The sequence below is a fragment of the Nerophis ophidion genome, linkage group LG01 (genome assembly GCF_033978795.1).
Source record: "Nerophis ophidion isolate RoL-2023_Sa linkage group LG01, RoL_Noph_v1.0, whole genome shotgun sequence".
Lineage (NCBI taxonomy): Eukaryota > Metazoa > Chordata > Actinopteri > Syngnathiformes > Syngnathidae > Nerophis > Nerophis ophidion.
This window is the reverse complement of record NC_084611.1, coordinates 82,301,531-82,317,989: the sequence shown is the minus strand read 5'-3', so window position 1 is coordinate 82,317,989 and position 16,459 is coordinate 82,301,531. Positions and strand designations below refer to the sequence as shown.

Genomic DNA, 16,459 nt, shown 5'->3' with positions numbered 1-16,459 from the left:
GATTTCCCCATTAATTTGAGCGAAGATGAAAGATTCATGGATGAGGAAAGTGAGAGTGAAGGACTAGGAAAAAAGACTATACAGTGGGAGCGATTCAGATGTTATTAGACAAATTTAATAGGATAATTCTGGAAAATCCCTTATCTGCTTATTGTGTTGCTAGTGTTTTAGTGAGATTATATGGTCGTACCTGTACAACCTGAAGGTCGGCCCCGCACCTTTCTTCAGCGCCAGTCGACTGGTGGTGGCGATGCCCATCTCTGCCCTTTGCAAGGGACCCTCTTCAAAACCCGATCTTTCGAAATGATCGCTGCATAATACACTGTACTTTGTGTGTGTGTGGTCCAATCCAACCGTGTTCGCTTGACCGCTCTGTTCCATAGTAAAGCTTCACCGTCATCTTTCGGGAATGTAAACAATGAAACACTGGCTGTGTTTGTGTTGCTAAAGGCGGCCGCAATACACCGCTTCCCACCTACAGCTTTCTTCTTTGACGTCTCCATTATTCATTGAACAAATTGCAAAAGATTCAGCAACACAGATGTCCAAAATACTGTGGAATTATGCGATGAAACAGACGACTTATACAGTGCTGGAACAAAATGTACTTTACAATGCGTGACGTCACGCGCACGCGTCATCATACCGCGACGTTTCAGCAGGATACTTCGGCGCAAAATTTAAATTTGCAATTTAGTAAACTAAAAAGGCCGTATTGGCATATGTTGCAATGTTAATATTTTGTCATTGATATATAAACTATCAGACTGTGTGGTCGGTAGTAGTGGGTTTCAGTAGGCCTTCAACTTAATTAATCACACTTTTGAATTTAAATTAATCGTGATTAATCACAGTAAATTACTATCTTAAATCATTTAGATGAACCTCAAAAAAAAGACTGATATTTTGACACACATGCAAATTTATCAGCGGAATTTTATACACAAACATTATTTTAAATGTTTTACTTGAATGTACATATTTTTTTTGCTCAAAATCTGGTGAGAGTATCATCAAAATTCCCGTCGAGGTTTATTTTAAAGCGGAATTTTGCACGCATAGACACAAACCTGATCACTGACCTTATAACAACCCACAACGCCATTCAGGTAACCATTTGCAGCTCAAAAATAATTTAATGTCAAAAATAACTATAAAAAAATTTTTCTAAACTAATTGTGTGATTAATCTGCAACTATACGTAAATAAAACGATCATTTTTGTGATTCAACACATGAGTTAACTCGTTATTTTGAACAGCCCTGATTTAAATATTAATTGATATTGTTACACAATTTTGCCCAATTATAATTGTGATCAAAAATGATCCTGAAAAGTATCAACATTGGTATGACCGATACTGCCCCTGTAAATTTTTGGTATTGCACATTTGTGGTATCACCCAAAACTAATGTAAAGTATTTGAATGACAGAGAGATAAGTGATGGATCCAAACAGAAAGTATTAACAGTAAATTAACAAGTAGATTAATAATAGTTTTAATTAAATGACATTGCCATCCATTCTTCATCCCTACACACTTTTGCTCTTTTACAGTAGGAAATGGGATTCAAATGTCCCCATTCGTCACAATTTACCTGACAAATGAAACATAATAAATAGGGGAGTGCAATATCCACTTTAGCCACCAGATAGCAGTAGAGTGTTGAATACCGTATTTCCTTGAATTGCCGCTAATTAATTTAAATCCTCTTCTCACTCCTGCATTTACCAAAGGTATGCGGTAAAAGTAAGCATGCGCTAATTATTTTAAAACCTCTTCTCACTCCGGCACCTACCAAAGGCATGCAGTAAAAATTTGAGTGTGATGTAAGGATACCATTATGAAAAGCACATTTAATGAAAAAAAAACGTTATTATGGTCTTACCTTTACTTATACATATAGTCCATGCCAGCTCCTTCTGATCAAAAGCATCGATAACTACTTTATAGAAGTCTTCCTTGTCTTTCTTCGGTTTTAAAAGTCTCTGTCTCGATGGAGATCTTCCTTTATTACCTCCTCCAGCACATATCACGTCACTCATTTCACTTCTTCTGCAGCCGAATAGTCGCAAGAAAGATCACTAGCGCCCTCCACCACCAGGAGGCGGGAGTCATTTAATGACTTAAATTTGACAGACGCAGCTACGGTATTGTGACGGTCTCAAGCCGTCGTCTTGCGGGTTCCCAGGGCCACCAAGGAAGGACATGGGTTGAGCAATTTGACTTTGTTTATTTTTCAATAAAACCTCAGTCCAGGTCGGTTTTCCGCTCGCTCGCCGCCATCTTGTGCCCTGTCTGTCTGTCGGACCATCGGCTCCACAGGTATATTAATAAAACATAGCTACTTACTGTTCTTTTTAGCATACCGGTATTCAATAGCTTGGACCTTAAATCCTACTGAATAGCTCTTAATCTTCTTCCCTTTATGCGATTTCAAATTACCGGTATTGAAATCAGCCTCCTCCATTTTGAAAATGATAACAGGGGAAGTGTCACTCGTGACGTCACGAGTTTGACCCGGCGGTAATACTAAGCATGCGCTAATTATTTTGCGAAGCGAGTTTGACCCGGCAGTAATTCAAGGAAGCCGCATACTATATTATTCAAGGAAATACGGTATCTTAAAATGTGTTTTGAGGCCATTCCAACTTTGACCCCAGCGTTAGTCGCTATGTGGAATGACGCTTTCCATCATTTTCAGCAGACCGCATTGCAAAGTGCAATGAAGCGAGATCCAACCAGGAATGGGGCCGAATGAATCCTTTTCCTACTGTAGGTGATTTGTTTTCTTTCATTAAAGCATGATGAAGACTCTTCTGATGGCAGTGCGTCAAAGAAAGGGAAAGTAGACAGGCCTCTCAAAACCCACAACCATCATTGATAAAAAAAAGTGGTGTCTTTGAACATGTGACAGAATCTGGTACCGTGCTGTGGAGGACCGTGCGTTTCCCACCTAGGCTTTCAGTGACTTCAATGATTACCTCTCAAAATAACATAATTGTTGTCACTACACCAATATTGCTGGAGAAATACTATACAGGAACTCATTTACGCCCGACATAGCATTGAAACACATCAACAGTGTACAAAACGGGTTATTTTCTGACACATTTAAAAATCAATAAACCCTCATCAGCAATTAAAACATATTTTATGTGGTACTGTCACAAATAAAATGGCAAAAAAACATATTAAACGGGAACAAGTTAGGACAGGGGTCACCAACCTTTTTTGAAACCAAGAGCTACTTCTTGGGTACTGATTAATGCGAAGGGCTACCAGTTTGATACACACTTAAATAAATTGCCAGAAATAGCCAATTTGCTCAATTTACCTTTAATAAATAAATCTATATATGTTAAAAAAAAATGGGTATTTGTCTGTCATTCCGTCGTACATTTTTTTTCCTTTTACGGAAGGTTTTTTGTAGAGAATAAATGATGAAGAAAACACTTAATTGAACGGTTTAAAAGAGGAGAAGACACGAAAAAAATGGAAAATTAAATTTTGAAACATAGTTTATCTTCAATTTCGACTCTTTAAAATTCAAAATCAACCGAAAAAAAGAGAAAAATTAGCTCATTCGAATCTTTTTGAAAAAATTTAAAAAAGAAATTATGGAACATCATTAGTAATATTTCCTGATTAAGATTAATTTTAGAATGTTGATGACATATTTTAAATAGGTTAAAATCCAATCTGCACTTTATTAGAATATATAACAAATTGAACCAAGCTATATTTCTAACAAAGACAAATCATTATTTCTTCTAGATTTTCCAGAACAAAAATTTTTAATAAAATTCAAGACTTTTAAATAAGATTTAAATTTGATTGTACAGATTTTCTAAATCTGCCAGAATAATTGTGTTGAATTTTAATCACAATAATTTAAAATAAATATTTCACAAATATTCTTTGTCCAAAAAACAGAAGCTATAATGAAGAATTAAATTAAAATGTATTTATTATTCTTTACAATAAAAATAAAAAAAATACTTAAACATTGATTTAAATTGGCAGGAAAGAAGAGGAAGGAATTTAAAAGGTAAAAAGGAATATGTGTTTAAAAATCCTAAAATCATTTTTAAGGTTGTATTTTTTCTCTAAAATTGTCTTTCTGAAAGTTATAAGAAGTAAAGTAAAACAATAAATGAATTTATTTAAACAAGTGAAGACCAAGTCTTTAAAATATTTTCTTGGATTTTCAAATTCCATTTGAGTTTTGTCTCTCTTAGAATTAAAAATGTCGAGCAAAGCGAGACCAGCTTGCTAGTAAATAAATACAATTTAAAAAATAGAGGCAGCTCACTGGTAAGTGCTGCTATTTGAGCTATTTTTAGAACAGGCCAGCGGGCTACTCATCTGGTCCTTACGGGCGACCTGGTGCCCGCGGGCACCGCGTTGGTGACCCCTGCTTTAATTACTAGGCCACTAAAAGCAGTCTTTTTTTCACAATTGGGAACAATTTCTTATATTCCTTCTGTTTCTGTAATATTGCAATATTTTCTCTTAAATTATTACTTTTTTATGTAAAATCCTTGCTTTTTTATGCAAAATATTACTTTTTCATGCAAAATGGTGATATTTGTTGTATAAAATTCTGACTTTTATCACAGTAATGCCTATTTGTTTTCGCTTCTTGTAAAATAGTGACATTTTTTTTTTGTAAAATTATGACTTCTGTATTAATTTTGCCAGGTACAATTCCGATTATTATTATAATATTGCCGACGTTTTAAAGTTTTCTTATAAAATTGTGACTTTTGTCGAATAAAATTACGACCATTTTCATAAAATTGTACAAATATCCAGTTTTTCTTGTAAAATTTTGACTTGCGTTGAGTAAAATTATGACCTTTTTATTGCCTATGTCTTTTCTGTTCTTGTAAAATAGTGACTTTTTATTTAATAAAATTATTACTTTTGTCATAATTTTGCAAGGTACAATTCCGATTATTATTATAATATTGCCGTCATTTTAAAGTTTTCTTATAAAATTGTGACTTTTGTCGAGTAAAATTACGATCATTTTCATAAAATTGTACAAATATCCAGTTTTTCTTGTAAAATTTTGACTTGCGTTGAGTAAAATTCTGACTTTTATCACAGTATTGCCTATTTGTTTTCTGTTCTTGTAAAATAGTGACATTTTTTTTTTTTGTAAAATCATGACTTCCGTCATAATTTTGCCAGGTAGAATTCCGATTATTATTATAATATCGCAGACATTTGAAAGTTTTCTTACAAAATTGTGACTTTTGTCGAGTAAAATTTTAACCATTTTCATAAAATTGTACAAATATTCAGTTTTTCTTTTACGATTTTGACTTGCATTGAGTAAAATTATGACTTTTATCACAGTATTGCCTATTTCTTTTCTGTTCTTGTAAAATAGTGACTTTTTTTTAGTAAAATTATGACTTCTGTCATACTTTTGCCAGGTACAATTCCGATTATTATTATAATATCGCCGTCATTTTAAAGTTTTCTTATAAAATTGTGACTTTTGTCGAGTAAAATTACGACTATTTTCATAACATTTCACAAATATCCAGTTTTTCTTGTAAAATTTTGACCTGTGTTGAGTAAAATTATGACTTTTATCACAGTATTGCCTATTTCTTTTCTGTTCTTGTAAAATAGTGAAATTTTTTTTTGTAAAATTATGACTTTTGTCATACTTTTGCCAGGTACAATTTCAATTATTATTATAATATCGCCGACATTTTAAAGTTTTCTTATAAAATTGTTACTTTTGCCGAGTAAAATTACAACCATTTTCATAAAATTGTACAAATATCCAGTTTTTCTTGTAAAATTTAGACTTGCGTTGAGTAAAATTCTGACTTTTATCACGGTATTGCCTATTTGTTTTCTCTTCTTGTAAAATAGTGACATTTTTTTTTGTAAAATTATGACTTTTGTCATAATTTTGCCAGGTACAATTCCGATTATTATTATAATATCGCCGTCATTTTAAAGTTTTCTTATAAAATTGTGACTTTTGTCGAGTAAAATTATGACTATTTTCATAAAATTGTACAAATATTCAGTTTTTCTTTTAAAATTTTCACTTTCATTGAGTAAAATTATGACTTGTATCACAGTATTGCCTATTTCTTTTCTCTTCTTGTAAAATAGTGACTTTTTTAAATTAAAATTAGGACTTTTGTCATAATTTTGCCAGGTACAATTCCGATTATTATTATAATATCGCCGACATTTCAAAGTTTTCTTATAAAATTGGGACTTTTGTCGAGTAAAATTACGACCACTAAGATAAAATTGTACAAATATCCAGTTTTTCTTGTAAAATTTCAACTTGCGTTGAGTAAAATAATTACTTTTATCACAGTATTGCCTATTTCTTTTCTGTTCTTGTAAAATAGGGACATTTTTTGTAAAATTATGACTTTTGTCTTACGTTTGCCTGGTACAATTCCAATTATTATTATAATATCGCCGACATCTTAAAGTTTTCTTAAAAAATTGTGACTTTTGTCAAATAAAATTACGACTATTTTCATAAAATTGTACACATTTTCAGTTTTTCTTTTAAAATGTTGACTTGCGTTTAGTAAAATTATGACTTTTATCACAGTATTTCCTATTTCTTTTCTGTTCTTGTAAAATAGTGACTTTTTTTTAAGTAAAATTATGACTTTTGTCATAATTTTGCCAGGTACAATTCCGATTATTATTATAATATCGCCGTCATTTTTAAAGTTTTCTTATAAAATTGTGACTTTAGTCGAGTAAAATTACGACCATTTTCATAAAATTGTACAAATATTCAGTTTTATTTTTGTAAAATTTTGACTTGTGTTGAGTAAAATTCAGACTTTTATCACAGTATTGCCTATTTTCTGTTCTTGTAAAATAGTGACATTTCTTTTTAGTAAGATTATGACTTTTGTCATAATTTTGCCAGGGACAATTCCGATTATTATTATAATATCGCCGTCATTTTAAAGTTTTCTTATAAAATTGTGACTTTTGTCGAGAAAAATTACGACCATTTTCATAAAATGGTACAAATATGCAGTTTTTCTTGTAAAATTTTGACTTGCGTTGAGTAAAATTCTGACTTTTATCACAGTATTGCCTATTTGTTTTCTGTTCTTGTAAAATAGTGACATTTTTTTTAGTAAAATTATGACTTTTTTCATAATTTTGCCAGGTACAATTCCGATTTTTATTATAATATCGCCGACATTTTAAAGTTTTCTTATAAAATTGTGACTTTTGTCGAGTAAAATTACGACCATTTTCACAAAATTGTACAAATATCCAGTTTTTCTTTTACAATTTAGACTTGTGTTGAGTAAAATTCTGACTTTTATCAAAGTATTGCCTATTTGTTTTCTATTCTTGTAAAATAGTGACTTTTTTTGTAAAATAGTGACTTTTTTTAACTAAAATTATGACTTTTGTCATAATTTTGTCAGGTACAATTCCGATTATTATTATAATATCGCCGTCATTTTAAAGTTTTCTTATAAAATTGTGACTTTTGTCGAGTAAAATTATGACTATTTTCATAAAATTGTACAAATATTCAGTTTTATTTTTGTAAAATTTTGACTTGTGTTGAATAAAATTCTGACTTTTATCACAGTATTGCCTATTTTCTGTTCTTGTAAAATAGTGACATTTCTTTTTAGTAAAGTTATGACTTTTTTCATAATTTTGCCAGGTACAATTCCGATTTTATTATAATATCGCTGTCATTTTAAAGTTTTCTTATAAAATTGTGACTTTTGTCGAGTAAAATTACGACCATTTTCACAAAATTGTACAAATATCCAGTTTTTCTTTTACAATTTAGACTTGTGTTGAGTAAAATTCTGACTTTTATCACAGTATTGCCTATTTGTTTTCTATTCTTGTAAAATAGTGACTTTTTTTGTAAAATAGTGACTTTTTTTTAACTAAAATTATGACTGTTGTCATAATTTTGTCAGGTACAATTCCGATTATTATTATAATATCGCCGTCATTTTAAAGTTTTCTTATAAAATAGTGACTTTAGTCGAGTAAAATTACGACCATTTTCATAAAATTGTACAAATATTCAGTTTTATTTTTGTAAAATTTTGACTTGTGTTGAGTAAAATTCTGACTTTTATCACAGTATTGCCTATTTTCTGTTCTTGTAAAATAGTGACATTTCTTTTTAGTAAAATTATGTCTTTTTTCATAATTTTGCCAGGGACAATTCCGATTATTATTAAAATATCGCCGACATTTTAAAGTTTTCTTATAAGATTGTGACTTTTGTCGAGAAAAATTACGACCATTTTCATAAAATGGTACAAATATGCAGTTTTTCTTGTAAAATTTTGACTTGCGTTGAGTAAAATTCCGACTTTTATCACAGTATTGCCTATTTTCTGTTCTTGTAAAATAGTGACATTTCTTTTTAGTAAAATTATGACTTTTTTCATAATTTTGCCAGGGACAATTCCGATTATTATTAAAATATCGCCGACATTTTAAAGTTTTCTTATAAAATTGTGACTTTTGTCGAGAAAAATTACGACTATTTTTATAAAATTGTACAAATATCCAGTTTTTCTTGTAAAATTTTGACTCGCGTTGAGTAAAATTATGACTTTTATTATGTATGTGTGTGTGTGTGTGTGTGTGTGTGTGTGTGTGTGTGTGTCTTTTCGTACTTCTTTGCCGCCAGCCGGGTAGTATTTGAGCGTGGGGAAACTGGTGACTTTGAGAGACTCCAACTCGTTGACTGTGGCATCCATCTTGGCGATGACGATGTCGTCGCGGTCGGCGTAATTCTCCGCCAGCTGTTCCCAGATGGGCGTCAGCTGCTTGCAGTGTCCGCACCATGGAGCGTCTGCACAAAGATCGAATTCCTTAGTTCATCCCATTAATCAGCAATGATTTTGATCCTTCATTCCAAATAACAATAGGAGGGGATTCATGTAGACCAGGGGTCACCAGATGAGTCGCCCGCTGGCCTGTTCTAAAAATAGCTCAAATAGCAGCACTTACCAGTGAGCTGCCTCTATTTTTTTTATTTAATTTATTTACTAGCAAGTTGGTCTTGCTTTGCTCGACATTTTTAATTCTAGGAGAGACAAAACTCAAATAGAATTTGAAAATCCAATAAAAATATATTAAATACTTGGTCTTCACTTGTTTAAATAAATTCATTAATTTTTTTACTTTGCTTCTTATAACTTTCAGAAAGACACTTTTAGAGAAAAAATACAACATTAAAAATGATTTTAGGATTTTTAAACACATATACCTTTTTACCTTTTAAATTCCTTCCTCTTCTTTCCTGACAATTTAAATCAATGTTCAAGTATTTTTTTTTTTATTGTAAAGAATAATAAATACATTTTGATTTAATTCTTTATTTTAGCTTCTGTTTTTTCGCCGAAGAATATTTGTGAAATATTTCTTCAAACTTATTATGATTAAAATTCAAAAAAAATATTTTGGCAAATGTAGAAAATCCGTACAATCAAATTTTAATCTTATTCCAAAGTCTTTAGAATTTCTTTTAAAATTTTTGTTCTGGAAAATCTAGAAGAAATAATGATTTGTCTTTGTTAGAAATATAGCTTGGTCCAATTTGTTATATATTCTAACAAAGTGCAGATTGGATTTTAACCTATTTAAAACATGTCATCAAAATTCTAAAATTAATCTTAATTAGGAAAAATTACTAATGATGTTCCATAAATCGTTTTTTAATTTTTTTCAAAAAGATTTGAATTAGCTAGTTTTCCTATTCATTTTTTTTCGGTTGAAATTTGAATTTTAAATAGTCGAAATTGAAGATAAACTATGTTTCAAAATGTAATTTTCATTCTTTTTCGTGTTTTGTCTTCTTTTAAACCGTTCAATTAAGTGTTTTTTTCATCATTAATTCTCTACAAAAAAACCTTCCGTAAAAGGAAAAAAAATGTACGACAGAATGACAGACAGAAATACCCATTTTTATATATATATATATATATATATATATATATATATATATATATATATATATATATATATATATATATATATATATATATATATATATTTATGTATTAAAGGTAAATTGAGCAAGTTGTCTATTTCTGGCAATTTATTTAAGTGTGTATCAAACTGGTAGCCCTTCGCATTAATCAGTACCCAAGAAGTAGCTCTTGGTTTCAAAAAGGTTGGTGACCCCTGATGTAGACCCATTCCTGGGTGGATTTCACATGGTGGTGGGGGGGGGGGATTAATCATTTTGCAATGCAGTCTGCCGAAAATGATGGACGGCGTGGCGCAGTGGGAGAGTGGCCGTGCGCAACCCGAGGGTCACTGGTTCAAATCCCACCTAGAACCAACCTCGTCACGTCCGTTGTGTCCTGAGCAAGACACTTCACCCTTGCTCCTGATGGGTGCTAGTTGGCGCCTTGCATGGCAGCTCCCTCCATCAGTGTGTGAATGTGTGTGTGAATGGGTAAATGTGGAAGTAGTGTCAAAGCGCTTTGAGTACCTTGAAGGTAGAAAAGCGCTATACAAGTACAACCCATTTATCATTTATTTAAAGTGCCACTCTACATAGCAAGTGACGCTTTGGTGAAAGTTGGAATTTCCCCAAAAACACTTTCAAAGATATTCAACGCTCTACTGACGTTTGCCGGTTAAAGTTTTTCACATTTCATGTGTCAGGTAAACCACGACGAATGGGGTCATATGAATCCCCTTCCTACTGTATTGTCTGTCCGTTGACAATGTGCATCGATTAAAGGTCAAATCTCAAAAAGCGTGATCAACCTTTGAAGTGACAACAAATACATGTATACTGTGTCTCAAATCCCTTTACTGGCTTCCTGTTCCATTCAGGATTGAATTCAAAATCTCCCTACTAACTCACCAGTGCCTCCATGGAAATGCCCCCATCTACCTCAAAGAACTGCCCACCCCCAAATCCTCCACTCGACACCTCCGCTCCATACAGGCTAACCTCCTCCAACCTCCACGGACAAAGCTTCGCTGCTCCCAGTCTGTGGAACGCTCTCCCTGACCACCTGAGGGCACCACAGACTGTGGATGCTTTTAAAAAAGGCTTAAAAACCCATCTTTTAAAAAAAAAAACTTTTTATAGACATGCATGCTGGTTCTACCTATTGGGCTGTTTCTAGTTTTATATTTTATTTATTTGTATTATCTTTTTACTATTATCATTATTAGTATTACTATTTTTTTTTTACACTGTAGCACTTCGAGGTTGTTTGCTCAACGTAACGTGCTTTTTGCAAATAAAATCTATTATTACTGTAGTCCCGCGCTATTCGCAATGGGTCACGTTCCAAGACTCCTTGTGATTGGCAAAAACTGCAAATAATTGAGGCACTCAAAAAAATTTGCACAAAATGCCCAATTTTTAAACTCTAAATTAGGGGTGTCAAACTCAAATACAGAGTGGGCCAAAATTTTCAACGGAACAAAGCCGCGGGGCAAGGTTGAACAAATTAACCTTTTAATAGGGACCCAAACAAGTTTTGCCTTAAATATTGAACAAGCAAGGCTTATATAACTTTACTGACATGCAAAATCCAGTTTCAAATAATAATAATAATAATAATTAAAAAAATATCAACGGCATATCAAATAAAATTTTAATAAAAATGTTATGCCTTTTTTTCTATTTGCAATCTTCTGGGGTAAATATCAAATTTTTCCCACAGGCTAATAATACATTTGAAAATAAAATAACAATAATGAATGAACCAAACATTCAAGCCTTGAAGTAGCAAGAGAAAATGCATGAATAAAACGTTAATTATTGGTCAGTTTGCTGGAGGTTTCCCGGAAGAGTTAGTGCTGCAAGGGATTCCGGGTATTTATTCTGTTGTGTTACGGTGCGGATGTTCACCCGAAATGTGTTTGTCATTCTTGTTTGGTGTGGGTTCACAGTGTGGCGCATGTTTGTAACAGTGCTAAAGTTGTTTATACGGCCACCCTCAGTGTGACATGTATGGCTGTTGACCAAGTATGCTTTGCATTCACTTGTGCGTGTGTGTGTGTGTGTGTGAAAGCCACAAATATTATGTGACGCGCTGTTAGTATGGAGGAAAAGCGGACGTAACGACAGGTTGTAGAGAACGCTAAAGGCAGTATATAGTTGTCCAGGTGGAAGTTGGTAGAAATTCGGGAGAATGGTTGCCCCGGGAGATTTTTGGGAGGGGCACTGAACTTCGGGAGTCTACCAGGAAAATTAGGAGGGTTGGCAAGTATGAGTATTAGCGGTGAACGCGGTGTTACAGCGGCACCGACGCTGTATAACACCGGCGGGCCAGCTCTAATGCTAAATTGATATTGCCTCAAGGGCCAAGTTACATTACACGGCGAGCCAGATTTGGCCCACGGGCCAGAGTTTGACACCCATGCTCTAAACCAAAAGATGCAACCTCTACTATTAAAAAAAAAAAATCAAAGTTTCCCCTTCTTCCACTAAAGCGGTGCTTCCCAAACAATGTTCTCATGCCCCCCCCCTTACACATACCTACTGTAAAAGGCACTACAGCACAGATATGGAACAATCAGTGAATTTAATGACAAAATACTCTAAGATGAGATTTTTTCGAAAGGATGCACATGATGGTTGGAACATCTAAAACATAGGTGTCAAGCTCTGGCCCGCGGGCCAAATTTGGCCCACCGTGTAATTTCATCTGGCCCTTGAGGCAATATCAAATTAACATTGGAGCTGGCCCGCCAGTGCTATACAGCGGTGCCGCTGTAACACTGCATTCACCGATTTTCTCCCGAAAATCTCCCGGTGCAACCATTCTCCCGAATTCCACCCGGACCACCATATTGGGAGTGTGCCTTAAAGGCACTGCCTTTAGCGTCCCCTACAATGTAGGGGACAATGTTTTTCCTCCTCACAAACAGCGTGCCGGCCCAGTCACGTAATATATGTGGCTTCTACACACATGTAAGTAAATGCAAGGCATATTTGATCAACAGCACCACTGAGGGTGGCCATATAAACAACTTTAACACTGTTACAAATATGCGCCACACTGTGAACCCACACCAAACAAGAATGACCAACACATTTCGGGAGAACATCCGGACCGTAACACAACATAAACACAACAAAAGCACAACAGAAAAAATACCCTGAAACCCTTGCAGCACTAACTCTTCCGGACCACTACAATATACACCCCCCACTTCCCCGCTACCAACAAACCCCCCTAACCCCGCCCACCTGAGCCCCGACATTAACTGAGCAGTAAAAAGGCCTGAATGGTTGATTTATTCATTGTTATTTTATTTTCAAATGTATTAGCCTCTGGAAAAAGTTAATGTTGATATTTACCTCAGAAGGCTGCAAATACAAAAGAGGCATTCAATTTTTATTTAGATTTGATTTGATATGCCATTGATATTTTTTAATTGTTATTATTATTATTTGAAACTCAATTTCTATCTGTGTTGGCCCTGCGATGAGGTGGCGACTTGTCCAGGGTGTACACCGCCTTCCGCCCGATTGTAGCTGAGATAGGCGCCAGCGCCCCCCGCGACCCCAAAAGGGAATAAGCGGTAGTAAATGGATGGATGGAATTTTGCATGTCACTATAAAGTTATATAAGCCTTGCTTGTTCAATATTCAATGAAAAACTTTTTTGTCTCTCTATTAAAACGTAAATTTGTTCAACCTTGGCCCGCGGCTTTGTTCGGTTTTAAATTTTGGCCCACTCTGTATTTGAGTTTGACACCCCTGATCTAAAACAAGATTCCTCACAGTTTTACACCCATGCGTTGATTTTTCCTTGTTATACACGTGCAGTAAGGCCTATCCAATCACCAGTCAGGACACATTCATGGCCTCACAGACAGTCGGAAATCATAGAACTATTTTCAAAAATGCACATTCCCCCCATAATGGGGGCCCTTTGGGAGATTTTAGGGTGTGTTCGTTCACTTTTGTCTAAAAGCGGCAAATTTGGCACGGATGTCAGGGCATACTTAAAGGCCTACTGAAACCCACTACTACCGACAGCGCAGTCTGATAGTTTATATATCAATGATGAAATATTAACATTGCAACACATGCCAATACGGCCTTTTTAGTTCACTAAATTGCAAATTTAAATTTCCCGCGGAGTTTCTTGTTGAAAACGCCGCGGAATGATGACGCGTGCGCGTGACGTCTCGGGTTGTAGCGGACATATTAGCCCAGCACCACACACGGCTAAAAGTCGTCTCTTTTCATCGCATAATTACACAGTAATTTGGACATCTGTGTTGCTGAATCTTTTGCAATTTTGCAATTTGTTCAATTAATAATGGAGACTATAAATATGAATGCTGTTGGTGGAAAGCGGTGGATTGCAGCTGCCTTTAGCAACCGAGACACAGCCGGTGTTTCTTTGTTTGTTGTGAAGCTTTAACACAGAGCGGCCAAACGAACATGTTTTTCTACGTCAACCAGCTAGTTTTTGGATAGGAAAATTGTGATATTAAGTCAGCTCTTACCGGAGACTTCAGTGGATTATGGGACCTCCTCCTGTAGCTGTCAAAAAGGCATCTGTGATCTTGGCTCCTCCATTGGCTTCTCTCTGAGACACTGGCGTTCACCGCATCCATCCGACTTTCAGTTATGACTTTACAATCTCACTTAAACACTATTAAAACAATAAGCAGATAAGGGATTTTCCAGAATTATCCTAATAAATGTGTCTAATTATCTCTGAAACGCTACCACTGGCGCCGCTTTTTTTTTTTTTTTTCGTGCTTCACTCTAACTTTCCTCATCCAAAAATCTTTCATCCTTGCTCAAATGAATGGGGAAATTGTCGCTTTCTCAGTCCAAATAGCTCTTGCTTCTGGAGGCTCACATTATAAACAATGTGAGGATGTGAGGAGCCCCACAACCGGTGACGTCACACGCACATTGTCTGCTACTTCCGATACAGGCAAGGCTTTTTTATTAGCGACCAAAAGTTGCGAATTTTATCGTCAATGTTTCCTACTAAATCCTTTCAGCAAAAATATGGCAATATCGCGAAATGATCAAGTATGACACATAGAATGGACCTGCTATCCCCGTTTGAATGAGAAAATCTCATTTCAGTAGGCCTTTAAATGATTTGGCTAGGGCGCCCGCGCTGGTGACCTTGGGGGTCGCCACAGCGCCTGATCCAATATGGCCTCCACCTGAACACGCTTTTGCCTCTACATTTGAACCAGACTTGGTGTCTATTTCATGTTTTTTGACAATTAGAAATATGATGGAAAAATCATCTTTATGATTGGGTGTGTCTGGACACCTAACTAGCCTATTTCCAAGATGGTGGCTATGTAAAAATGAGGTGTACCTTAACTTTTGATACTTTTTGGCAAACTATTTTAGACTTTGAGCATCAGAAACATACTGTCAGGCTTGCCACTGACAGCATGTTTGTGTTTTAGTTTCTCCTCTGTGTGTTTAGTATTTCCTGTCCTTAGTTCCTGTCAGCGCTCTTATTTTGTCTGTTTCCTGTTTTTTTCCCTTAGTGCTTTGTTTCCCCTTAGCTGCGGCTGATTGGCACCTGGCCACACCTGGTGTCAATCAGCCCGATTCCTATTTGAACCTATTTTGTCCTCCAGTCGAGTGCTGGATTATTGTCATGTCGATGTCGCGCTTGTCGTTGCTACCTGTCGTGTCGTGTTTTGTCAATGCAGCGTTGCGGTAAGCTTTATTTGATTGCGTTTTTTTAGCTTACTGCCTTTTGTTCCCTGCTTCCAAGTTTGTTTTCATATTTCATTTACGACTTCTATTTCCTGCTCGAGACCTGCAAGCTTCCACGCTAGGCCTTTTTGTTTATTGCTAGCTTCCATGCTAAAGACCCTTTTGTTTGTTATCCGCCTCGTGCGTGTCCTTTGTTAGTACCCTTTTGTTTGTTCTTATTCTAATATTTTAATTAAATCATGTTTTCTTGCAAAATGCCTGCCTCCATCTCTGCATCTTTGGGTTCGTCATCAACTAACTCTGACACAGCTAGCGCCATCAAACTACTTTCTATTAAAGTTACTATTAAAAAACTTATTCTGTCCGGGGATCTACTCTACCATAAATATAGTGTACTTTTAGTTTTTCCTTTGTGTGTTTAGTATTTCCTGTCAGCGCTCTTAATTTGTCTGTTTCCTGTTTCTTTCCCTGTGCGCTGTTTTCCCTCAGCTGCGGCTGATTGGCACCTGGCCACACCTGGTGTCAATCAGCCCGCTCATTTCTTGCTAGCGTCCATGCCAAAGACCCTTTTGTTTGTTTTCCGCCTCGTGCGTGTCCTTTGTTAGTACCCTTTTGTTTGTTCTTATTCTAATATTTTAATTAAATCATGTTTTCTTGCAAAATGCCTGCCTCCATCTCGGGGTTCGTCATCAACTAACTCTGAAACAGCTAGCGCCATCAAACCACTTTCTATTGAAGTTACTATTAAAAAACAA

At 35.0% G+C, this 16,459-nt stretch overlaps 1 protein-coding gene across 1 annotated transcript in view; it reads right to left on the bottom strand.

Annotated features, from left to right (window-relative positions):
- pdia2 (protein disulfide isomerase family A, member 2) overlaps window positions 1–16,459 on the bottom strand; it is a 28,543-nt gene that overhangs the window by 1,951 nt on the left and 10,133 nt on the right. Inside the window, exon 9 of the mRNA XM_061913388.1 lies at window positions 8,686–8,864. Coding sequence (XP_061769372.1) covers window positions 8,686–8,864 — 179 coding nt within the window. The remainder of the gene's footprint in view (window positions 1–8,685; window positions 8,865–16,459) is intronic.